This window comes from Trachypithecus francoisi, unplaced genomic scaffold (assembly GCF_009764315.1).
Source record: "Trachypithecus francoisi isolate TF-2019V2 unplaced genomic scaffold, Tfra_2.0 Lachesis_group6, whole genome shotgun sequence".
Classification (NCBI taxonomy): Eukaryota; Metazoa; Chordata; class Mammalia; order Primates; family Cercopithecidae; genus Trachypithecus; species Trachypithecus francoisi.
The window spans coordinates 49,694,896-49,720,464 of record NW_022681471.1 but is presented as its reverse complement, the minus strand read 5'-3'; the positions used below and the strand labels follow the sequence as shown (position 1 = coordinate 49,720,464).

Below are 25,569 nucleotides of genomic sequence, written 5' to 3'. Positions count from 1 at the left end.
TCTGCAGTGGGTGGCCCCTGGAGTCACCCTGTGCAGCCTGCACAGCAATATGTGATAGCCCTGCTTAAAAGGCCTACAATGAAAGCACTGCCTGTTAATAACAAAGCTGTCGCAGCTGAGGTGAGGAAGGGACTGCTTAGCAGAACTAGATGCATAGAGGCAGCAAGAGTAGAGTCTGAACACAGAAAAACAAAGAGACTTGAGACAGGAAGTAGAGGGGATGGGGACCAGGGATGAGGTGGGGAAGGAATTAGTCCACGAGTGGAGGTGCAAAAAGTCAGAGGGTAGTAGAGCCTGGGGGGATAGGTGCCCAGACAAGGTCTCATACCTCCCTGGGTGCTCTCTCTAGGCAATTTCAGCGCCTCACTCGCTCCTACTTCAATATGGTGTTGATTGACAAGCAGGGCATGGACCGAGACCGCTACATGGAACCTGTCACCCCTGAGGAAATCTTCACATTCATTGATGACTACCTACTGAGCAATCAGGAGTTGACCCAGCGCCGGGAGCAAAGGGACATATGCGAGTGAACTTGAGCCAGGGCATGGTTGAAGTCAACGGAAAAGCTCCTCTAGTTAGCTGAAACTGAGACCTAATAAAAGGAGGAAATGGTTTCCCACAGTTCTAGGGACAGGACTCTGAAGTGGGTGAGTTTGCCAAATCCTACAACGTTTCCAGGCATCCTTTTAGGGCTGTTTAATAGTTCCCTAGAAGCTAGGTAGGGACTGAGGACAGGCCTTGGGCAGTGGGTTGGGGGTAGAAGTTCTTCCTTTCCAACCCGGGCCCCTGCCCAGCTCTCCAAAGTCTTTCAGAAAAGTAAATCCTAAATTCACTCACGAACTGGCTGTTTTAACTGGTTCCTCTACCCCGAGGTGACAGCAGAGGGCAGCATGAGCACAACAGAAACCAGCTTACACTTTAAGCAAGTGTAGCTGGATTTTCCTTATAGGATGAGGTAGCAGGGTACAAAACTTTTTTTTTTTTTTGAGATGGAGTCTCGCTCTGTCGCCGAGGCTGGAGTGCAGTGGCGTGATCTCGGCTTATTGCAAGCTCCGTCTCCCGGGTTCATGCCATTCTCCTGCCTCAGTCTCTCAAGTAGCTGGGACTACAGGCGCCCGCCACCATGCCTGGCTAATTTTTTGTATTTTTAGTGGAGACGGGGTTTCACCGTGTTAGACAGGATGGTCTCAATCTCCTAACCTCATGATCTGCCCACCTCGGCCTCCCAAAGTGCTGGGATTACAGGCGTGAGCCACCGCGCCCGGCCCAAAACACTCTTGAACTGTTTGTCATTTCCCCTTCTAGGGCATGGGCAGCAAATGTTATCTGAACCATCACTTCACTGTTAGGAAAACCCTGAAGTGGGAGAGAGCTTGGGAAGATGTATCCAATCAGAGCAAATGCTCTCTGGGGCCCTCCAGCTGGCTCAGGGAAAAGAACCCCTTCTTCCTGAGGCCTCCCGTTTCTGTAGCAGAAGGCAGACAATTCTCTCCCTTCTTCAGAGGAGTTCCAGCTGTTACTTAGGAAACTTCAAAACACCACTGCAGGTTGCAGGGAAAGAAAAGCAAAACAGACTCGGCCTCATGTATTAACTTCTTCAGATACTCATCCCCTTTGAGAGATGAGCACAGAGCAGGTGGGAGCTATAGCAGCACAAAAATCAAGCCTTACCAGGCCTAAAATTCGAGGTGGAGCCACACACAGATCCCTGCTCTGACTGCAGTCCCTCTCAATGGTGTGCCAGTGTCTGAAAGAAAAGTGTTCTCTCCCTTGCTGCTGAGAAGCTTCTTTCATACAGTCATGAAACCCAGAGTCATAGCTAAGACTCAGCAGCCTCTCTCCTCCAGCTTTACTCAGGGGGTCATCAGTGGATGACTTCAGGGGAGAAGGAAGCAGGCTGGATGGGGAGGCAGAGCTCATAATGCTCGAGCACTATGTGCCAGGTGCTGTTCTAAACTCTCTACTGATTGACTCTGAAGTCTTCACAAGAACCCTATGAAGTAGGTACTGTTATTAACCCCATTTTACAGATGAGGAAATTGAAGTTGAGTGAGATTAGGCAATTTGCCTAAGATCAGACAGCTAGTAAGTGGCAGAGTCAGGATTTCAACACCAGCAGCCTGGCTCTAGAGGCATAGTGTTCTTAGACATTATGCCATCCTGATGCTACTTCTTTTCCTACTTTCCATTTAAAGACAACTGAAAGCTGTAAGCCAGGAGAAAGTTTCCATGTTCTATAATCCTACCCAGACACAAGGCTCAGAGTGGGCTCAGGAGGAAAGAGGGAAATGAAAGGCTCTCAACCTGAGAAAATTCAGTCTTGAAAGCAGAGTGATGGGACATAAATCATGAGCCCAGAACAAATGGGGGGAGCAGTGAGTCAGAGAGAAGCTCCTTCCACTGGGGTTTTAGTGGAAATCTCATTCTTTAAATGCAAAATAAAAAATTAGGGAGTTGCGGGTAGAATGGAACATGGAGGAAATGTTCAAAATTGGAGCAAAAAGGCCCCTTCTCCCTCTTCCCTCCAGGGAAATATGGGAACTGTGAGAGGCAGCAGGCAAGTTTTGGGCAGAAGGCAGATACAATGAGTTCATGTGGGAAATCTCTGGTCAGACTAGGTCTGTGGTTCCAAAGGCAAAGACTGCACCTTGGGCGAGATGAATGCCCTTCCTTGTGTTTATCGCTAACACTTCAAGTGGCAAGCCAGGACATGCCAGCAGGTGAAAGGCCCAAAGAGAGCAGGCCCACTATCTGCGAAACAGAGCTCCACCTGGACCTGACTCAAGGAACATTTAATATGCAACTGAGGAGCTTTTGTTTAATTTCATTTTGAATAGTCAAGGCAAGTCAATCTTGCTTTCTTTATGTAAAGTTTTACAGTAACCTCCTTTGTAGTCCTTTGAAGATGAGGATTTGAGAAATCCTAACTTCTAAAGTAGGGGAGAGACAGCAGCAGAATAAGGCCCACAGCCAGACCCAAAGGGGCTACCCGACCCCTGTATATATGTACCTCTCTCTCTGCCCACCTGTCCACCAACTTCTCCCCCATGCCCCACTCTCTCTTATCCTGCCTGTCCCTCTCCCTACTTCTCTGTCTCTTTCTCACATACACACACACTCATTCACAAGCAGTACAGTCACTAAGTTGGCTAGGTAATATCCAAAGCATTCTGATTGTCCTACTTTTTGTAAATTGAACTTATTTAATATATTTTAGAAGAGATGAGTCATCTCTTCCTTTGACTCTTCACCCATAACACACATATCATTCTCACAGGAGGCCGCATGGTGCAGTAGTCAGACTTTGGTTCAAAGCCCAACTCTGTCACGTGACAGTGGGCTTGAGTTTCCTCATCTGTAAAAAGGGAAGATTTCCTACTTCATAAAGTGGTTGGAGAAATTAAAGAAATAGTATATGAAGCCTTGTACATAAGCAGCATTTGACATATATTAATGCCCTTTTGCACAAGAGGTCAAGAATTGCTTGGGTTCTACCTAGAAATCGAGAGCCTTATTTCTGAGCTGGGTACTGGCACCTGTGTTATTTCTCTCTCAAAACTACATAATGGTAGGAGGAGTAAAAGAAAAAAGTCCCCGCCTCCCAGAGAAATTGAAGGATCCAGAAAGAAGTGCTTATAGCAGGGAATGTCTTCCCTCACCTCCTGTATGAACATCTCTCTCCTTCCTCCAGTATAGGAGGGTCTACAAAGCTAAAGGAAGGGTTCCTTGTTACGAGATAGAAAAGTGGTGCCGCTTTTAGGATGATTTCTCAGTTCTCTCCTTAGATACTAAACACAAAGGACAAGGGATCAAGCTCAGCAAAGGTATCAGGCATTTAAGGTATCAGGCAGCAATGCGGGAAAAGGCAAATTTTCTTCAATCAGCACAGGATGGTAGGGAAGAGCATTTATCACTTTGGTTCTTATCCTTCAAGCCATGGGAAAAGCAACAGTGAGTTAGGACATAGAGACAAAAGCATTTATAGAACTAACAAACACAAACATTTGACAAGTGAGAAAGCTTTATTAAAGCACACGTACATGTCGGGGGGTGGGAAACAAAAGAGCAAGTTACAGCACGGGATCCCAAGTTATGCCTTCCATTACAATTGCAATCCACACCAAATCAATCTTTGAAAACATTCCTCCATTCGGTTCATACATACAATAGAAACCATTGTATCTGCCTTAATCCAGTGTCCTATAGGAAATCAGTTAGCAGCTGACTCTGTTGAAAGGGATTTCCTCTCTGCTATACACTCTCCACACACAACTTTGGCTAGAAATGCTTATAAGAACAGAAAGGTCAGTTTGGATCAGTGAGTACCAGAAGATGAAACTTAGCTCACTAGACCCTTCTTTGAAAAGCCTCAACACACTACACCCATGTAATATGTAGGTCAAATTTAGGAAACAATAGCAAAAACAGGACCTGAAAGCTCATCAAGCAGGAAGTCAGAACCACAGGGAGACTCTGTCTACATTCCCTTAGAGCCCTTAACAGTCCCTCACCTGGAGAAACACTGGGCCAGTTGAGATAACACTTGGTTCTTCTGACTGACACAGTGGTATGTAGACCATGCTGTTTGATAACACACCCCAGACACAAACACTAAGACAGATGTGGTACATGAGGATGAATATATCTCATCTTTCATTCGAGAAATGAGGAGCTCTCTCTCCAATGACTGCAATATCAGCTTAAAATACAGAAAATTCAGCATGGGCTGTGAGACACTTTACCCTCAGTCACTCCGGTCCTCTGAGATCAGCTAGAAGCTCTCACTGGGCATGCTCATGACTTTTAGTCAAAATACATTATCTAATTGAAGTGCTTTTCTAAAGCAGCTCCATTATAAGAGTCCCCCAAAGGTCTAGTAAAGATGTCTAGAACTAGAAAAAGCTTGGGAATTCTGTTAGCATTTCAAAGAAAAGCATTAGACCAAAGCAAGGTGGAAACTGCTTAAAAACTAGAACAGTGAAATTTAAAAGCCAAGTTCCAGAAGTTTATCAAGGTAGAAAATAAGTTAAAAGCATAAACTGGAGAGGAGAAAGAGGAAGGAACTACTCACCTCTCCCCCACATTCCTCTGTCTTTAGTAACCCAATCCTGCTTCCCAGAGCTTAAAACCCAGACTGGTCCTAATGCCAAAGGTAGCCAGGGTTTCCTAGGGAAGCAGGAACAATGATAGCAAGACAGAAGATAAAAGGTTGTTTTAAAAGATGTTTTAAGTTAAGTAACCTTATAAAGACATAAGAAAAAATGGACTCTGAAAATATACTAGATTATCCAGAAACATTTTGAAGAGATGCTTATTCTTGAGACTGCTTTAAAAAGGAGAACAAATCTGCATCACTCTAGCCAGCAAAATGAGATTTGCAGAAAATACATGTTTGTACACACACACACACACACACACACACACACACATCTATACACCACACATTAAATTATAAATCTTTGCTCTTGGTTTCTTCACTTCCTCTGACTGGCCCTTGCCAGGGCTGGACCTGCAGAAGAGGACAGGGACTCATAAACCCAGCTTCTGCTTGGCCATTGAGGAACGGAGCTGCAGAGTCCCTTCTGCCCAAGACCCTGGGTACTGTCGCATCTTCTGCCACAGGCTCACTTCTTCCCCAGTCGAGTCCATCCAGTCCACCACTTCCCCATTACTGTTCCCTGAGGAGAAACACCAGAGGAGGCTAAAGAGGGGCCCCACTCTCAGCCCACCAGGGAAGATGGGTTGTACAGCAAGAGTAGCCACCCCATAACAGTTTTCTGTGAGGATGGGCTGATGGGCACAGCAGTCAGGGAAGTGCTCCCTCACCTGTACTCCTGAGACTCTGTCAAGAGACTCTGGGTTGGTGAAATCAGACTCCAAATGGCACGCAGTTACTAGAGACTTTGTATTCTGAGGCTGTTACAGAGTTCTAGCGCCTGACACCTCATGCCAGAGCTATTGCCAAATGTACTTAAACTTTTTTCTTTTATTATTATCATTATTATTATTTTGAGACAGAGTCTCGCTCTGTCACCAGGCTGGAGTGCAGTGGTGTGATCTTGGCTCACTGCAACCTCCGCCTCCTGGGTTCAAGCGATTCTACTGCCTCAGCCTCCAGAGTAGCTGGGACTACAGGCCTGCACCACCACACCCGGCTAATTTTTTTGTATTTTTAGTAGAGACAGGGTTTCACCATGTTGGCCAGGATGGTCTCAGTCTCTTGACCTCGTGATCCGCCCGCCTCAGCCTCCCAAAGTGCTGGGATTACAGGCGCGAGCCACCGCGCCCGGCCAACTTTTTTCTTTTAAAGCTCAACACCTTTCCTCTAGCTGCAGACTCCAGGTCAGAAATGAGGATCGTATGTGGCCCCATTCCTATTCTCTTTTATATTCACCCATTAATTCAGCAAACATTTATTGAGTGCCTACTGTGTGCCAGGTACTCTTCTAGGCTCTAGAGACACTAGTAAACAAAGCAGAAAAAGTCCCTGTCCTCAGGCAACTTTCATTGGAATAGAGAAGACAGAAAACATACAAGTAAATAAGAGTATTTCAGATAGTGAGATTAACATGATGATGTAAATAAACGGGTGATGTGTAGTGCCTGATTCAGGACCTACTGTGCAGATGGAGTGGTCTGAGAACTCTCTGAGAAGGTGACATTTGAACCAAGACCTGAAGGATGAGAAGGAACCAGACTTTCCATTCAGAGAAAACAATAATTGCAAAGGTTCTGAAGTGGGAATGAGCTGGTATATTTGGAGACCAGAAGTTATGTGGTTGAAGCATAGTGAGCAAGGGGAAGAGTGATATGAGACAGATCAGAAAGGAATAGAGGGCATAGGTTACACAGGGACCTGTAGACATGGTAAGAACTTTGGATTGTTTTCTAAGCACAACAGAAAGCCACTGAGGGGTTTTAACAGGGGACTGACATGAATTGACTTACATGTGTAAAAACATCAGTCTATATGCTTCATGTTAAATGTTCTGTGTGATTATTAATATGTAAGTATATTACTATACAGGTGCAGAGACTGGACAGAGGGCAAAGAAGAGGATCCGAGACTAAGCTCTACCAAGCACCAACATTTAGAGTTTGGGTATAGAATGCAGCAACTACAAAGAAAACTGAGAAGGGGTGAGGAGTAACTTAAAAGGGAATCAGAATGCAGTGTCAATAGAAGTTCAGTGTTTCAAGTGAAGAGGAGAGATCTACTATGTTAAATGGTGCTGAAAATTCTAGTGAGATGAGAACAACACTTTGGCAAGAGCAACTGCTCAGCAGAGTGATGGGACAAAAGCAGATCACAGTGAAGGAGAGCTGAAGGAGAGGTGAGAAGTGGAGACAATTCTTTCTAAGAAACTAGAAGGGGAACATATGGTCAAGGGAAGGTTTATTTTTGTTTCATAAGATTGGAAATACCAGAGCATATCTGTATTCACCCCTGGTAGGTAGGGAGGATGAAACTGAAGATGAAGATTATAGAAGTGAGGTCATTGAGAAGGGTGAGGGGAGGTGGCCCAGAGCACTTGGAGAGAGCTTGGCTTTTGCTAGCAAGGACCCTTGTTTCATTATTAACAGGAGGGAAGATGGAATGTATAGGTACATACATATAGGTAGGTTTGTAGATTTTTTTGGTGGGAAGATTATGGAGTTCCTGGCAATCAGGGTTACATTTATCTGTGCATATATCAGTGCATGAGCTCAGCCTTCCCCTAGTCCTGGCACATAGTAGGCACTCAATAAGTATTGGCTGAATGTTAACTGAAAGGAAAGAAGACAACTTTCATCACAGAGGAGCTTTGTGTTGGGGGGGAGCGGGGGTGGTAATAGGAGTAAAACAGACAAGAAGCCTTCAAACAAGTGAGGATGAGGGAGGGGATCTCACCAGTGCCAACACCCAGCCTGACCCCTCCCAGGAAGTCATTGCTGGCCAGGGGCTCCCGGTCCCACACAGTCAGTTCCAGGCACATATGTTGTAGATCTTCCAGCCTCACACCATTGTAGACAAATGTATGGTTGTAGTGAGGATTCAGGGTCTTCTTCATCACAGGAGTTTTACGTTTACTGGCCTTGTTCCTCATGGGAAGGAGGTATCTGGCAGAGGGCGGGGAGTAATCAATAGCCTACTCAAAGCTGGCAGTTATCTCTCTAAATTCCCCTTTCCCCTACCACAGGACTAGCCCAGGAAGATGAACCCACATCCAGATCCTAGTACACACGCCCCTCCTTGAATCTGCTGAAGCAGAGTTCCCACTATCTCTACTAGATCATTCACCTGATTCAATTCCTTAACCTAGAGAGAAAATGAATGTAATAGTATTAGTGAGGCTATTCTGTGCTCCATTGAAAATGGTTTTAAATATTTGGCTCTGTTTCTACTAGACAATTTATCTCTTTAAATAAAACCAACAGTAATATCTATAAGCTTAGCCAAACATGATTTCTAGATAAATTAAGACAAATCTGTCATTTGGGGAAAGCTTAAAAATTGTGGGAAACAAAGCCCTGAGTTCCCAAATCTAGACACTCAGAAGCACAGATTTTTACCCAGAATTAATTAAGAGCATGAGTCAGACAAAAGTCAGAACCTGTCTACAACCCTCTTATTTGAATATCAAGTCTACAGCCCAGTCCAAACTGGGCTCAGAGCAGTGCGAAGGTGGTGGAGGTTTTGTCATTACCTAATTTCAGGAACAAATTTGGTTGCCGGAGTGGTAAGACACACTGGATAATATCCACAGAGAAAGTTAAATTGGTTCTTCTCTTAGCTCTCTTGTTCTGAAACTGTTTAGTTTGGGGCTGGTCTAGGGACTCACCCCTTGACAAAGCTGTCCGAAGTCCCTCCTGCTTTGCAGCCGTCAAGTTTCTTGGCTTCTTTGATCCACACCTGGAGCTCTCCCCCTTCCCCACCTTTACCTGCAAGGGATGTCGGCCATAGCAAGTGAGCCCCTTATACCTCTAGGTTTATCTTGAGCTTTGTTTATGCAGCACTTTCTTTCCTTGCTCCTAAAGGCAGTGAGCTCCATAACAGAACCATGCCTGTCCTGTCCTCCTCAGTGCCTAGCACAGTGCCTGCCAGTAAGCAATAGGCGCTGTATTAATAACAACCACAATATCAATAAATGCCTATTGAAACTGGCTATGTGCCAGATACCATGTTAAGCATTTAATTCTCAAACAACTCTAGGAGATCACACTATTTGGTCCTCATTTTGTATATGAGAAAATTGAGGTTTAGAGACATAAAGTTGCCTGATATTTGTTCAATTATTTAAAAAGAGGGAACTCCGTTTGAGTTCTTGATTCCACCCCTACTTCACAGGACACACCAGGCATCATCAATTTCAATCCCCACCTCCCCAATGAATATCTCTTTCTCCACTAGTCCCTTCCCCTCAGTCTAAATATATACTAATCTCATCTCTTTGAAAAAGTACTTCTAAAAGAAAAGCTCCCTTTAACCTTATCTCTTCTTCAAGCTATTCTCCATGTCTCTACTTTCTTTCACCATCAATTAATCCTGACGGAAAAAAAGTCCACACTTACCACCTCTACTTCTTTGCCCATTCACTCACCCTAGTTTCTAGTGAAATCTGGTTTCTGCTTTCACTGATCCACTGAAAATGCAATCTAATGCCAATTGGCCATGTCTTCTCATACCTCATCTGGTCTGACCTCCCTGTAATATTTCATACTGTTGATAACCCCCCCGCCCTTTCTTCTTGAAGCTCTCCCTGATAACCTTTTACTTCACTGGTTTCTTTCTCCCTTCATGCTTCAAAATGTTGCTGATCTCTCTGGTTCTATACTTGCCTCTCTTCTCTAGTCATTCTACATACCCTCTTTGGGGATATCATTGATTCCCCCAAACCTTCTAGATGTGACTCTGCCAAAGGTGTATTTTTTCAAAGAACTTAGGCGACACATTGCCAGTGGATCAAGTGAAACTCTTTATCCTTAAGTTCAAGGCCCTCTTCAGTCAGGCTCCCACCTCATGTCCAATTCCAGCCCCACACCCACATCTAGTGTACCAAAACTCCAGTCCCACTAAAATAAGGGACACACTCACAACCCCACATTTACCATGCCTTTTTAAAACCTTTGCTCATGTTATCCCCTCTTCTGAAAATGCTCTTCTCTTCTCATCCTGCTCCTTTTCTGTCTGGTAAAGTTTTAAGATCCAGTTTTAATGTTACTTCTTCAAAGCTCTCCCAAATGTAACCAGACATAATTGACGACTCCTGTATCTGTGTCCTTTTAGCACATGACAGTCTTTCTTGCCAAAACTTAAGCTCCTCAAGGGAAAGCCAGTATGTTTTACTCATCTACACAACCATAGTCACTAACACAGTGGCTGGCATGTTGAATTATTCTTCCCCAGTTTTCAACTTCCTGCCCTTCATACTTTACCACCTCTCCCAGCCACCCTTCTCAGCCCCAAAGTTTCTGTTCTCTTCTGCCCTCTTAGTATGCTTGCCACAGCTGGACCAAGACCAAGTCCATTTAATAGGCCTAAAAAAGGAAAAGAATGCCAACCCTAAGGCATTCCCTTCTGGTTGGAAAAAGCAGAGAGGCTTCCTTAGTAAAGGAACCTCCCTAGCAGATCCAGGAGCACCCCAATCTGGTCTCTTCAACAGTGCTAGCCAGTAGCCCAGCACCGGCCTCGCACAGATCCTGTGCAGAAGACTGAGGCTAAATCCAGGACCCCAAAGAAAACTCACTCTTTTTCCGGTCACCTCCAACATGGGGTTTGGAGGCTGGGATGTATTTCAATGAAACCACCAACTCGCCTTTGTGTGATGGCAAGCCAGTCGGGGACTCAGCACTGATCTGAAACACAGGGAAACCCAACAGGTCAAGTTGGGTCTCTCAGGAATTGCTGGGACTTCTCCCTGAGAAAATTCTAAAATTACCCCCCAAGAACAGCATCAGGGTAAAAGAGGATCCTTCTTCATATGAATATAATCCAGGGTCCCTAGGCCATGGCAGCCACAGGTTTCTATGGCAGTTTCTTTATAAGGAAACAGGGCAAAACCAACAGAGTCTTCTGCAATACCCACTATTATGCCACTTTGGGGGTATAGTTACTCTATTCCAAATACTCTCAAAGATCTTCAAGCAAGGTTGCCATACAAACTCACGAAGGACTGACAGCATGACGGAGAATCTTGCTACCAGCATTGTTAGTAATAGCCAAAAGTAAAACAACCTAAATGTCAATCTATATAGAAAGAGTTAAATGAGTAATTGTAGTGTCCTTGTAGGGCATATGGCATGCAATCATCAAAAAAGAATGCGTGAATCTGTACATGCTGACATGGAAAGATATTCAAGACACAGGGTCAAGTCAACAAAGCAAGATGCAGAAAAATGTTCCACTTATATTAAAATATATTCATATTTGTACATGTGACTATAAATGTATGTAAATAACGATTCATTATCACTTACGTTAGCCCTTACTAGTGCTAGGCACTGTTATAGTACTTTAGGTGTATCATTTTGTTTGATGACTGTCTCTATGAGATAGGTACTATTATCCCCATTTTATAAGTGATGGAAGAGAGGAACAGAGAAGCTAAGTAACTCGTGCAAGGTCACACAGTTAGTAATTGGCAGAGCCAAGATTCAAATTCATACAGACTGTTCCAGAGTCCATGCTTTTAAACACTATACCACACTGCATAGAAAACCCAGGATACGAACAAACTTATCAACGTTTCCTCTAGGGAGGAACAGAATAGGGAACGAAAGACGATGTTCCCTTTTTCACTCTAATAAACATTTAGTGTCTTTTTAATGAGAATAGTATATATATCATTTGTATGGTATTTCAAATACTTTGTGTTTTTAAAAAGAGGGCTTGTGCGGGGGAAAAAAGAGAGAAAGAGGGCTTTCAGCCAGGGGCAGTGGCTCATATTTGTAATCCCAGCACTTTGGGAGGCTGAGGTGGGCAAATGCTTGACTCCAGGAGTTCGAGACCAGCCTGGGCAACATACCAAAACCCCGTCTCTACAAAAAACACAAAAATCAGCCGATGGGCTGGTGTGGGCCTACAGTCCCAGCTACTTGGGAGGCGGAGGCATGAGAATCACTTGAACCTGGGAAGCAGAGGTTGCAGTGAGCCAAGATCGTGCCACCGCACTCCAGCCTGGGTGACAAGAGCCAGACTCTGTCCCTCCCCACAAAAAAAGAAAAAAGGAGGGCTTGCAAAGATTTGAAGGATAGGTGAAACTCTGTTACACAAATTTGAATATGCCACAATTATAAATTTTGCATTTATGTAAGTTATCTTTGATCAATGTCTGTCTCTACCACTAGAGTCGAAGTGCCAAGAGACAGGAATCAAGCCTATTTTTGTTCATCCTAGTATGCTCAACACTTAGCAAAGTATCTGGCACATAGTAGGTGCCCCACAAATATTTACTGGATGAATGTAAGAGTGAACGAATGAATTTCTGGGATGAGCAGCAGGTGGCCTATTGTCTTTGACTTTGATTGGCAGAACTGGTTCACTCTACTGGATCTCTCTGCATGACTGTTCCTTATGCTTTAATATCCAGAGCATGAGCTGATGCAGACTAGAGGTGCCCTTTCACCTGCTTGTTTTGTTTTTGTTTTTGTTTTTGTTTTTGTTCTTGTTTTTGTTTAAGACAGGGTTTCACTCCCACAGCCCAGGCAGGCTGGAATGCAATGGCACGATCTCAGCTCACTGCAATCTCTGCCTCCCAAGCTCAAGTGATTCTCCAGCGTCAGCCTCCCAAGTAGCTGGGACTACAGGCACACACCACCACACCCAGCTAATTTTTGTAGAGGGGGGGTTTTGCCATGTTGCCCAGGCTGGTCCGAAACTCCTGAGCTCAAGCGATCTGCTCACCTCAGCCTCCCAAAGTGCTGGGATTACAAGCAGGAGCCACCACACTTGGCCTTGCCTGTGTTAATTGGGGTTCCTCTAACCTAGGTCCTCACCAATGCTAGGAAGGCACAATCCCCACAGGTTTGGATCAATATACCACATACCCAGAACACACAGTTTAATATATGTGAAGAGACAAAAGAATCAGGAGGTAGATGCAGGCAAGGGAAAACTGAATAGGAGCAAATGGATTGCTAGGGAAAAACAAAAACAAAAACAAAACCAGAATCAACAAATGTAAAGTTAAATCGATATATAATATGGGAGTGGTCTTTCTGTTGTTTATAAATGTCTATACAATTTATTCATTTCTAGAAATTAATTTTTTAGAAAAGTTCTGAGAGTTTCAGTGGACTCTTAAAATTGGAGTTTAGCATTAGCTAGAAACTGGCATCTTTGTTTTAGTAGCACATTTTTATTCTGGCTCCAAAATTTGCAAAGAGCAAATACCTCCCTGTTAATGTGATTTCTTCTCTTTATATAAAACAGTTTCATTGGCAGTAGTTCATGATGATTTACAGTGACATTTCCAATATAATTATATTGACTGTAGAGAATGACTTGGGTGCCAAATGGTTAGGAAATTCTAAATTTGTAATAATATGTTATAGTTTGGTAATAATTTCTTTCCTGTCTTTTTATTGATATATAATAATTGTATGTATTTATTGGGTACATTGATATTTTGTTACATCCATCATTTTGAACATTTATCATTTCTTTGCATTGGAAACATTTCAAATCTTCTAGCTATTTTGAAATACACATATTTTTGTTGACTATAGACATCCTACTGTGCTACTGAATGAATTCCTGTTTTTATTAGTATTTAAAGGGACAAATTGAATTTTGTCACTATTTTTTTTTTGGCAAGGGCAACAGCTATCAAAATATTGGATGTATATTTGCTTTCACTCAGCAATTCCACCAACAGGAATTTCTCTGACAGTTACATTCACAAAAAGACCAAGATATATTACAGCATAGTTTTAAGAGCGAAAAAAATTCAAACAACTTAAATGCCTATTAGTGGGGGAATGGTAAATAAATTATAATACAGGCACATGAAAAAATACTATGCAGCAGCAATTAAAATGAGATAGATCTGTATGTGATGGCACAAAAGGATGCCCATGATATATTGTTAAATGAAAAAACAAAGATGTGTACAATGAGGTGCATGTGAGCCCATTTGTGTAAAAAAAGAAAAAATATACATGTAAATACACGGATGCATATCTGTGCTGCTTAATACAAAATTTCTTTTTCTTTTTTTTTTTTTTGAGATGGAGTTTCACTCTGTTGCCCAGACTGGAGTGCAAAGGCGCAATCTTGGATCACTGCAACCTCCGCCTCCTGGGTTCAAGTGATTCTCCTGCCTCAGCCTCCCAAGTAGCTGGGATTACAGGCTTGCACCACCACGCCCAGCTAATTTTTTTGTGTATAATAGAGACGGGGTTTCACCATGTGGGTCAGGCTGGTCTCGAACTCCTGACCTCAGGTGTTCCGCCTGCCTCCACCTCCCAATGTGCTGCGATTACAGGCGTGAGCCACCACACCCAGCCATAAAAAATTTCTAGAAGGATACACAAGTAGCGTTAACACTGGTTATTTCTAAGGAATGGAACCTACTTTCCTTTTATATACTTTATGTTGTTTTAGTTTTCGAACATGTGTACATAAGTCCTTTTTTGCTTAATTTCTTATATGGTAAAAGTTCAAATGCTTAAAAAGGGGATATAGAGAAAACTAAATATTCCTTCTACCTCAGTCTCCATTCCTAGAGGCAGCCACTATGATTAGTTTCTCATCTAACTTCCCAAGGATAGTCTATGGACCTTGTAAACCATCCCACATTTAAAACGCTAGTGTAAAAAAAATTAAAGATGAACTTTGTCATGTCATTGTACAGTTCTGATAATCAAGAAGTTGCTGAATACTCTGTTTTAGCAGTTTCTTCTTAGCTAGATGATTTCCCTACATTATTTTATAAGTTAGGGACTCATCTAGTTGGCCATGACAGAACCAGGATTCCAATACAGGTCTACACTCAGATCCCAGGCATGATTATGCCATACTGCTACACTCTGGCCTGAGGTACCATCTCCAACGTAATATTTCCCTGGCCTCTGTAACCAAGAGCATAGCAATTGGAGCTCCATGAATTGCTTTACTTCCCATTTGGAAGTAAAGCAGTGGCTTGGCAAAAGGATATAGATTAGGATATACACAGAAGGTTAGCTTGGAGAAGAGGTGCGAGTTAGGATGTTAGAATACACCCAGATTCTGAAAGGTTAGGAGGCAAAGCTTGGTACACATATGAAAATTTTTTCAGAGCAACACCATGGCTTCATACTTTGCCTGGTTTACACAGAACTCACACTTGATATACAAATGCCTCTGAAATTGCTGTCAAACTCAGAAACAGCAGCAGGGGGCACTAGAACTCCAGAGAAGACTACAGTCAAGACGCTACCAACATAGACCAGCAGAGGCTACTGCAGACAATTCTACCTCAGATCCAAACTGCAGGAGTTGTTAAAGCAGACTACCTTTCCATGTAAAGGGAGGCAATGATCCAGTTTCTTATCAAGCTTCCAGGAATCCATCTGGATCTCTGCCTCTCCAAGGAAGTGTTTCTGCCAAAACGGCCATGATGCCAAACTGAGAACTGCAGGTCCTCTGGGTCAGGAGAGATTCTGGGATCTCATACTGTGAAGGGAAAGTAGAAGCCCAAGATGATTAGTTTCAGGTAATTCTTCAGACAAGATTATTCCAAAACCTGAGCAACCATTCCTGAAGTCACTAGTCCTGAATACCAAATGACTTTATATTCCCTAAGCACTTTGAGTTTCCTGACTCAAAGCCTCAACTTAACCCATTTTATAAAACCTACCATATTCCATAGAAGACCTGGAAAATTATTTTTTCTTGAGTGGATAACAATGGATCGTCCAAAAACAACTGCCAAGGAGACTCCTTATCTCAAATGTCTTTTTAAAATGAGATTTGTGGTCATTTGAATCTCCAACTTCACAACAATCCAGGAAAGGCAGATCGCCTTTGTTCTCTTCACTGGGAGTTCAGGATGTGAACAGATACCCAACGTATCCTCAGACACAGATATGGCCCACTGAAATCCGTGTCACCTGGCCATGTTGCAGAGGAATAGCTACAGCTTAGGGCACAAGACAGAACAAGTTCTCCTACCCTTGGGGTCTAGATACTTACCTGAGGGTCTCATCATATAATGGATTAATGGTGTCCCGCTTGATGCTGGTTTTTCTTTTTCCTTGGCGGGACTTGTCAGGCAGAAGGTAAGTCTTCACATATCTAGAAACCAAAGAGAGTACTGAGTAATTTGCTGGCCTTTCTCAAGCCTGCTTTTCACTTTCTTGCTCTCCATATAAATATGCCATGGTGACATGTGATGACAAAAAAGTCACCTCAAGCCCTCTTAGACAGGCCATTCTTGCTTTTTCCCAATCCTGGTTCTTTTCCTACATCACACCTCCCTGCTCCCCCAGAAACGGATAAGCTCTATTCAAGAGTGCCCAGACAGATGCTGGGGTCTGGTCTCTGGTCTCAGAGCATCAGTCAGGTTCCAGAAGCACTCACGGGTTAGAGCGCTTCTTGGCTTCATCAGCATAGGCCAGCTGATGGCACTCCTTCACATGGACAACCAGACTCTGGGTTTGCTGCTCATACTTCAGGGAAAAGGCAATCCTGCCAGTCACAAAGATGTTCCCGAAATCACCAGCTTCACTGTAGATGCTCATCATGCTGCCGATCGTACTCTGAAGATAAAGCACCCACGAACATCTGGGGAAGGCACACTCCCCCGCCCACATTACTCACATCTTCCACATTACTCACATCTTCCCTCATGATAAAGCCACAGTCACTCAACAGAAGTTTCAGAAGCCCCTGCAACAAGCCAGTGCTGCTGACATTCCTTGACCCAGAGGGTAAGAGAGAACTACCAGCACTTACAACTGTTCAGGTGAATAAATCAGCTCATGGCTCACCTACCTCTTAGCTTCTCTTCCTCTCCTCTTTTTAGAAATTTTAGTGTTCATTTTCACCTGCCCCAGGAGGTGGGCAGGGAGCAGAGGCAAGGCGCAGGTAAGTCTATTTGGGGAATGCGTTATATACACTAAAACACCAGCTAGAAGGGGGCTAGTCACTAACTAACTAAAACAAAGTGCCTATTATCTGTGGGTTTCTCTTATCCACCTTATGTCTATCAGGTCTATAGAGAAAAGAGATTTGGCCAGAACTGGAAGTGAGTGGGAGGAGGAACCCCACCAGAAGTGAAAAGGCACCTTCCTCTCTGGCAGTAATCGGTCATGCGAGCTGACATTCTCTTCCCATGTGTGAGTGTGAACAAATTCTGTTCACCCTTGTTCCTATTCCCTAAATATCAATCTTCATGCTTATGACAGAACCAGGCCCTGATTCTTTTTTTTTTTTTTTTTGAGACAGAGTCTTGCTCTGTCGCCGGGCTGGAGTGCAGTGGCCGGATCTCAGCTCACTGCAAGCTCCGCCTCCCGAGCTTCTCCGCCATTCTCCTGCCTCAGCCTCCCGAGTAGCTGGGACTACAGGCGCCCGCCACCTCGCCCGGCTAGTTTTTTGTATTTTTTGTAGAGACGGGGTTTCACCGTGTTCGCCAGGATGGTCTCGATCTCCTGACCTCGTGATTCGCCGTCTCGGCCTCCCACAGTGCTGGGACAGGCCCTGATTCTTAAATGTTCCTTTAACTGCATTCTCCTGACTGGTATTACTACTTGTTAACCATACCCTGATGTCGATTAACCCTGCCAGAGCCCCTTTCATGACAGTCACTTTCCTTTAATGTTGAGAATTTGGAATGGGCTATGATGAAGAAATCTGATCTTGCTCACTTCATAGCCTGGGTACCCCTTCAGAGAATAAGTTAAGGTTATTGTTCACAAAGCTGTGATGAAAAATGTCCCAAGCCTTAATTATCTAATGTAATAATCTCCAGGTGGGGACTCAGGAAGTCACCTAGATGTACACTAAGCACCTATAGTCTAAACTGAGGATAGGAACAAACAAATGATCTTACTTACCTGAAAAGAGTAACTAGGATGGTTTCCCCAGGTTCTGAGTCTGCTCTCGGGAGGTGCTTCTTTTCTTCCTAGTACCCCAACATGCCTGTAACCACAGATCTAATAGAACTTACCATGGAAGAACCACTTTGCATGCTGCTTCTGGCTAGCTTCTGGCGATGTAACTTCACTAGGTGGTCAATGTCTTCTTCTTCTTCCTCCTCCTCTTCCTGGAACAATAAATATAGATTCAAAGTTAATAAAAGAAAAACTTTTCTTTAGCTTCAAAGAATAATATCTTTCCTTTAAAGCTCCGAGTTGCCATGTGTATGCATATGCACACATACTTCTTTTTTTCTTTTTTTCTTTTTTTTTTTTGAGACGAAGTCCCACTCTTGTTGCCCAGGCTGGAGTGCAATGGCGCAATCTCAGTTCACCACAACCTCTGCCTCCTGGGTTCAAGCAATTCTCCCTGCCTCAGCCTCCAGAGTAGCTAGGATTACAGGCACCCGCCACCACAACCGGCTAATTTGTGTATTTTTAGTAGAAACGGGGTTTCTCCATGTTGGCCAGGCTGGTCTCGAACTCCTGACCTCAGGTGATCCACCTGCCTTGGTCTCCCAAAGTGCTGACATCACAGGCATGAGCCACCATGCCCAGCCTCATATCCTTCTTTTTACATGTCTTCCCATTTCAGGGTTCCCAGCTCTATTCCAACCATCCTTCTCATATCTCAAAAGAATAAGATAAGAATATTTAATGTTTTTCATATAAGCTATAACTCTTTTCCATTTGACTTTCCCCAACCCTCTTTACATTTTAATCAAAAGAAGTATTTATTTGAGCCCCAGCCATATATCCAGCAAATTATTAGAAACTAAAAGAGACGGCCAGGTGTGGTGGCTCATGCCTGTAATTCCAGCACTTTGAGAGGCAGAGGCGGGCAGATCACTTGAGCCCAGGAGTTCGAGACCAGGCTGGGAAATACAGTGAGACCCCCCTCTCTCAAAAAAAAAAAAAAAAAAGTAGCCGGGTATGATGGTTCACGCCTATAGTCCCAGCTACTCAGAGGCTGAGGTGGGAGGATAGCTTGAGCTCAGGAGTTCAACGTGGCACTGAGCTATAATTGTGCTACTACACTCCAGTCTGGGCAATAGAGTGAGATGCTCTCTCTTAAAAAAAAAAAAAAAAAATTGGGAGGCCGAGGCAGATGGATCACCTGAGGTCAGGAGTTTGCGACCAGCCTGGGTTGCCTGGCCAACATGGTGAAACCCCATCTCTACTAAAAATATAAAAAATTACCCGGGCATGGTGGCACACACCTGTAATCTCAGCTACTCAGGAGGCTGAGACAGGAGAATTGCTTGAACCCAGAAGGTGGAAGTTGCAGTGAGCCAAAATCGTGCCATTGCACTCCAGCCTGAGAAACAAGAGTGAAACTCCGTCTCAAAAAAAAAAAAAAGAAAGAAAAAGAAAACAGAAAAAAAAAAAAGAGACAGCAAAGACAGTCCTTTCCTTTAAGCAAATCAGGAACCAGATTTACTTTAGAAACTTGGGGGTATCAAGTTTCATGTTGCCTTTTCCCTAAATAATTAAATAGGTTGATTGAGAATATCAGGTACTAAAGCCAACTCCAGATAAGTAAAATTTCATGTAGTGAGCAAGTAAAATATAAGGGCACCTACCATATCCACATTGAGGCCTGGGACGGATTTGCTTCTGTCTCCCAAGGAGCCACTTTCATGTCCCACATCTTCTGGGCGAAGATCTATCACAGATTTAGTGTACTCTGAGGGGAAGACCAAAAAAGCCAAATCAAAGAGACTTATTCATACCAAGAGCCCATCAAGGGTACTCAGAACTTCAGTCCCAAAAGACCAGTAAGGGAAACCAGTTACCTGAAGGCCTGAGGATTTTTCTGGTGTTCTTCTTAAATATCATCTCACCCTCATCCACAAATACCACATTTTGACCTCCAGGCTGAGTTTCCTAGGAAGGAACAAGGGCAAGAAAATGGAAAAGGACAGATGGATAGGAAGAAGGAGTGAGTAAGGAATGACAGTCTTAAGAAGAATAAGGCTCAGATTTTCACTAAACTATGACAAACTTAAAGGAAAGATTAAATGCCTAGAAATAGTACAAAACATATTTTCTCACACATTTCAACCAAAACTTTAGAAAATGCTCCCAAATGAATCTGAACTGAAATTTGTTTAGTTGAAAGTCTGATTTAAATTCTGCCTAAGAGAATGGAGGGAGGGAGGGAGGGAAGAAAGAGGAAGAGAAGAGTGAGGGGGAGGGAGGGAGGGAAGATGGAGGGAGACAGGGAGGTGAAGGAGGAAGGGAAGGAAGGGAGGGGAGGAAGGTGGCTCAATAACCTGAAACTTACCTTTTCTACTTGAGATTTGGGAGCAGACATCTTCTTCCATTCTGGAAAGAGGCCAGATTTATCCAGAGAGTCTCTCCTGGAGGTAGATTCAGAAGTTATAACTAAGTCACCTCCTACCCTTCCCCTTCTACCCAGGAATCAAAGCTCTACGGAAGGAGAGCCAGTGGCTTGGGTCATCATAATAACCAAATTCAGAAGGTACACTTCACATGTGATTACCTGGAAGGAATGCAGAAGATCAGAGAGGCAACTTTGCACAAACACAAACACTCATACCTCATTCTTAAGGGACAGCAGCATCAGTTGCTACTGGGCTAAGAAGAATACTCCAAGGTACTGGGGGAACTGACTAGGGATGCCAATATGTTCCAAGAAGCTGTGCTCAGAGCCAAATAGGTAGACGTGCTACTTAAAAGACTTCTGGTGAGGGAGGACACAGAAAATACTTCGTTCAACTTCCTGAGGACAGAAGTCAGGAACACTGATGCTGCAGAACAAAATCACAACTTGGGTTTAGAGGAGATGAGGGAAATGGGGGGAACCCTACCTGGAGTGGTATCCGAGTCCGCTGTGAAGCTATCCAGACTCTCACTCTCAGCTTCCAATGCACTCTTTCCACTTTTCAGCTGTGGCACTTCAAATAGCACACTAGAATAAAAACCAAGAGCCAATATTGAAAGGAAGCAGGTTCTCCTGCCTCTAGTCAGGCCTCTTTCCAATCCATTCACAATCGTAGCCTGAGTGATCTTTCTAAACTAAATATGAGTATACTTTAAACATATAATACATTAATTAATTAAGAAATAGGGTCTCACAATGTTGCCCAGGCTGGAGTACTATGGCTATTCACAGGTACCATCATAGTGCACAACTCTCTAACTCCTAGGCTCAAGCAATCTTGCTGCCTCAGCCTTCTGAGTAGCTGGGAGTACAGGCATGTACCATGGTGCCTAGCTGGGTATACTTTTTTGTTTTTTGGTTTTTTTTTGAGACAGAGTCTCGCTGTGTCTCCCAGACTGGAGTGCAGTGGCACGATCTCGGCTCACTGCGAGCTCTGCCTCCTGGGTTCACGCCATTCTCCTGCTTCAGCCTCCAGAGTAGCTGGGACTACAGGTGCCCACCCCCAACGCCCAGCTAATTTTTTTGTATTTTTAGTAGAGACACGGTTTCACCGTGTTAGCCAGGTTGGTCTCAATCTCCTGACCTCGTGATCCGCCCACCTTGGCCTCCCAAAGTACTGGGATTACAGGCATGAGCCACTGCACCCGGCCCTGAGTATACTTTTAAAACTCTTCAGTGGTTCCCCATTGCTGTTGGGATTTAGCTGAAACTCCTTAGCATGGCAAAAAAAATCCTCATGATTTGGCCCCTGCTCACCCTCTCCAGCCTCATCTTTCACCCCCTACTCCTCCTCAAGCTTTATATTTTAGAAAGACAAAGTTATTTTGTTTCTCTGAATATCCGGAAGCTCTCCATCTTCCCTCTTTTATCTGCCTAAGATATTCTTTTCACAATGGCCACTTTTCTTCACCTGGCTCAATCTACTCCTTCTTCAGGTCTCTCCTTATATGTCAACTCCTCCAGATCTCTCTGGCCACGCCCCCATCCTAAGTCTGGATTAGTAACCTTCCTCTGCGCTCCCACAGCATCCTAATTTCTTAGTAACAGTCACCACATATGTAACTATTTATGTATTTTAAACAAATGATTTAATTGGTTCAATAATTTAAACAAATTAAAGTCTTTCTCCTCCATTCGGCAAAGTTCCGTAAGATCAGTGACCACCTATCTTATTTACTGATGTGTTCCCAGTGCCTTGAAAAGACACTAGCATAGAGTACGCACTCAAGAATTTTTATTGACTGAATCACTGAACGAATGTCCTCAGTGGGACTGAGATATATCCATAAATAAGCAGTATGTCTAGAAGACAGTATTCAGGTGACCAGAATTCTTTTTTTTTAGCTTAATCGCCTTAATGATGGATGACTCTGGGCATTCAAAACACCAGTTCTTATCTTTCAAGGGAAGGACACCATTCCTGGGCCCCTTACCTCAAAGAATTAGTGAGAGCAGCAGGAAAAAGGGAAAAAAAATTCATTCTTCCTCAAATATCTCAAGTAACTTCCCTTGGCTCCCAGGACACCACATTCTCCTGGTTTCCTCCTCCAACCTCACTGGTTGCTGCTTCTCAGTCTCCTTTGCTAGTCCTGCCTCCTCCCATAGACCTCTAATATTTAGATTATGTCCAAACTTCTTCCTCGGGCTGCTCCTCTCTCTATCTAGAATTATTCCTAAATGATCTCATCTAGTCTCATAGCTTTAAATATCCTCAATAAACTAATAACTCAAATATATGTATTTTTACTTATTTTTTATGTTTTTTGAGATGGAGTCTCTGTCACCCAGGCTGGAGCGCAGTGGCACGATCTCGGCTCACTACAACCTCTACCTCCTGGGTTCAAGCGATCTCCTGCCTCAGCCTCTTGAGTAACTGGGATTACAGGCTTGTGCCATCATGCCTGGCTAATTTTTGTATTTTTAGTAGAGACAGGGTTTCACCATGTTGGCCAGGCTGGTCTTGAACTCCTGACCTCAGGTGATCCATCTGCCTCAGCCTCCCACAGTGCTGGGATTACAGGCGTAAGCCATCATGCCCGGCCTCAAATTTATCTCTTACTCAAACTCCAGACTTGTTTTCCCAATGGCCTACTCAATGTCTCCACGTGGATGTCTCAAACACAGCAAGCCCAAAACCAAAGCCCTAACCTTCCCCCAAAACTGCTCTTTGCTCTGTCTCATCAAATGGCAATTCCCTTCTTTCATCTCTCAAGTCAAAAATGCTAAAATTCGTCTGTTATTCCTCTTTTTCTCACAATACAAATCAAATCTTTCAGCAAATCCTCTTCAGTGTATACCTAGACTCTGATCTGTTCTCAGTGCTCCACTGCCATTACTCTGGTCCAAACCACCATCATCTAGCTCTTGGATGGTTGCAGCAGCCTCCTAACTAATCCTGCTTCTTCCCTTGGCTTTGGCTTTCCCTCAACAGCCAAAATGAGCTTTTCAGACGTAGAACTATCATATGACCCAGCAATTCCACTCCTGGATACCTACGCAACAGAACTGAACAATATATATCCACACAAAAATGTTACATGAATGTTCATAGCAGCATTATTCCTAACAGCCAAAAGGTGAAAACGCCCTAATGTCCATCAATGCATGACTAGACAAACAAAATGTGGTACATTCATATAATGGATTATTCATCAATAAAAGACAATGAAATTCTGATACATGCTACAACATGGATGAACTTTGAAATCATTATGCTAATTGAAAGAAGCCAAACACAAAAGGCCACATATTGCATTACTGTATTTATATGAAATGTCTAGATTAGGTAAATCCATCGAGACAGAAAGCAGATTAGGGGCTGGGGTAAATGGAGGTGACTACTTAATGGCTATCGGGTTTCTATTTGGGATGGTGAAAATGTTCTGAAATTAGATCATGGTGATGGTTGCACAACATTCTGAAGGTACTAACAATCACAGAACTTTATACTTTAAAATCGGTAAAATGATTTTATGTTATGCAAATTTTACCTCCATTTTTAAAAGAAGACAAAATAAGGCTGTGTCCCTCAGAGCCATCCTTCTTACTTGGAGTAAAAGACAGAATGCTTACAAGTGCCACCAAAGTCTTAACATGATCTGCTTCTCACCCCATCTCTGTCCTCATCTCCTTCCTCAGCCTCTCTTGCTCACTCAGTTTCAGATTACTCAAAAGTGCCAAACAAAAACTCGCCCTAGGATCTTTATACCTCCTTCTTTCCCTGTCTACATGCTCTTCCCCCAGATACCCTAAGCGTTTGCTCCCTCATTTGTTTCATATCTTTGCTCAAATGTTACCTTGTTAAGACTTGCCCTGGCTAGCCTAAAGAAAACAGTATATGTACACACATTCATTCCTGGCACTCCTTATACCTTTGGTCTACTTCATTTTCTCCACAGCACTTGTCAACGTCTGAAATACCATACATTTACTTGACTATCTGTTTATCTCCCACCCCAGAAATCTAAGCCCCACAAACAAGGGGCCTTGTATTCACCAGTGTATCTCAGGGTCTAAAACAATGCCTGACACATAGTAGGCATTCATAGATATTTGTCAAACAAACAAACAAATAGATGCACAAAGAATGAAGTAACCAAAATATATACGTCTTAGCCAGTAACAAATAAACTCTCCAAGTTGGCACATGATGTTTGAAACAGTTCTGTGAAAACAGACAGCAGGGTTGAAATCCTAGGACTTGCAAGAGGTGAAGTATCGGTCATTCCTTGGGGGTTATACCTGATATAAATGATGAATTGATGGGTGCTGACGAGTTGATGGGTGCAGCACACCAACATGGCACAAGTATACATATGTAACAAACCCGCACGTTATGCACATGTACCCTAGAACTTAAAGTATAATAAAAATAAAAATAAAAATAAAGATATATAGCTGTATGGTATAAGATATAGCAGAGGGGCTTGATTTCATTTTTTACTTCAGAATTGTCCTTTTTCCCCTTTTGCCCCCAACCCCACCCCCACCAAAAAAACCCAAGCAGAACCGTTCCTCCAGCGAGTACTTTTAACGATGGCCCATGGAGAGTATTTTTTGCTTGTATTTTTTTCCAAAAGATTAATACATACCAATCCAGAGCTAATACAAACAACCCAAGGGCAAAAAAGCAATTATTTGACATCTGTGCAGTAAAAAATAGACTAAGAGATGGGAGCCCTGGGCTCTAACTATCTGTATGATCTCAGGTAAATCACTTATCCTGCTTTCTTTTCTGCAAAAATAAGGTGGTTGAATTAAATTATCTCTGAGGCTCCATAATTTCATGGGAAAGATCATTTATGGTCACTTAATCTGTTTTCATGTTTAGGATAAATAAGAGTCTTCTGGGTCCAATGAGACAAGAGATCACAGACAACCAGAAGCAGTAGGTTTCAGAAATTACATTCTGACTGATGATGTCAGATGTGTTAATCAGGTTCAGCAAATAAAAGCCATTCTTATCCTTAACTCACAAAGAAAAAAGGGGGCCTCATCACCTGGAACAGATGAGTCACCCACCCAAGGCTGTGTAGATAAAAATCACAGTCCATATAGACAATGAA

The 25,569-nt window shown here is 43.3% G+C and overlaps 2 protein-coding genes across 2 annotated transcripts in view; one reads left to right on the top strand and one right to left on the bottom strand.

Moving 5' to 3' along the window:
* The window catches only part of SRPX2 (sushi repeat containing protein X-linked 2), a 32,819-nt gene extending 27,528 nt beyond the window's left edge, over window positions 1-5,291 (top strand). Inside the window, exon 11 of the mRNA XM_033201163.1 lies at window positions 350-5,291. Coding sequence (XP_033057054.1) covers window positions 350-530 — 181 coding nt within the window. The 3' untranslated portion in view covers window positions 531-5,291. The remainder of the gene's footprint in view (window positions 1-349) is intronic.
* Window positions 4,004-25,569, bottom strand: part of SYTL4 (synaptotagmin like 4) — a 58,666-nt gene continuing 37,100 nt past the window's right edge. The window contains 14 exon segments of the mRNA XM_033201164.1: window positions 4,004-5,678; window positions 7,892-8,100; window positions 8,823-8,922; window positions 10,728-10,836; window positions 15,475-15,557; window positions 15,560-15,598; window positions 15,601-15,635; window positions 16,154-16,255; window positions 16,541-16,719; window positions 18,129-18,224; window positions 19,680-19,783; window positions 19,893-19,983; window positions 20,384-20,467; window positions 20,938-21,031. Coding sequence (XP_033057055.1) covers window positions 5,530-5,678; window positions 7,892-8,100; window positions 8,823-8,922; window positions 10,728-10,836; window positions 15,475-15,557; window positions 15,560-15,598; window positions 15,601-15,635; window positions 16,154-16,255; window positions 16,541-16,719; window positions 18,129-18,224; window positions 19,680-19,783; window positions 19,893-19,983; window positions 20,384-20,467; window positions 20,938-21,031 — 1,474 coding nt within the window. The 3' untranslated portion in view covers window positions 4,004-5,529.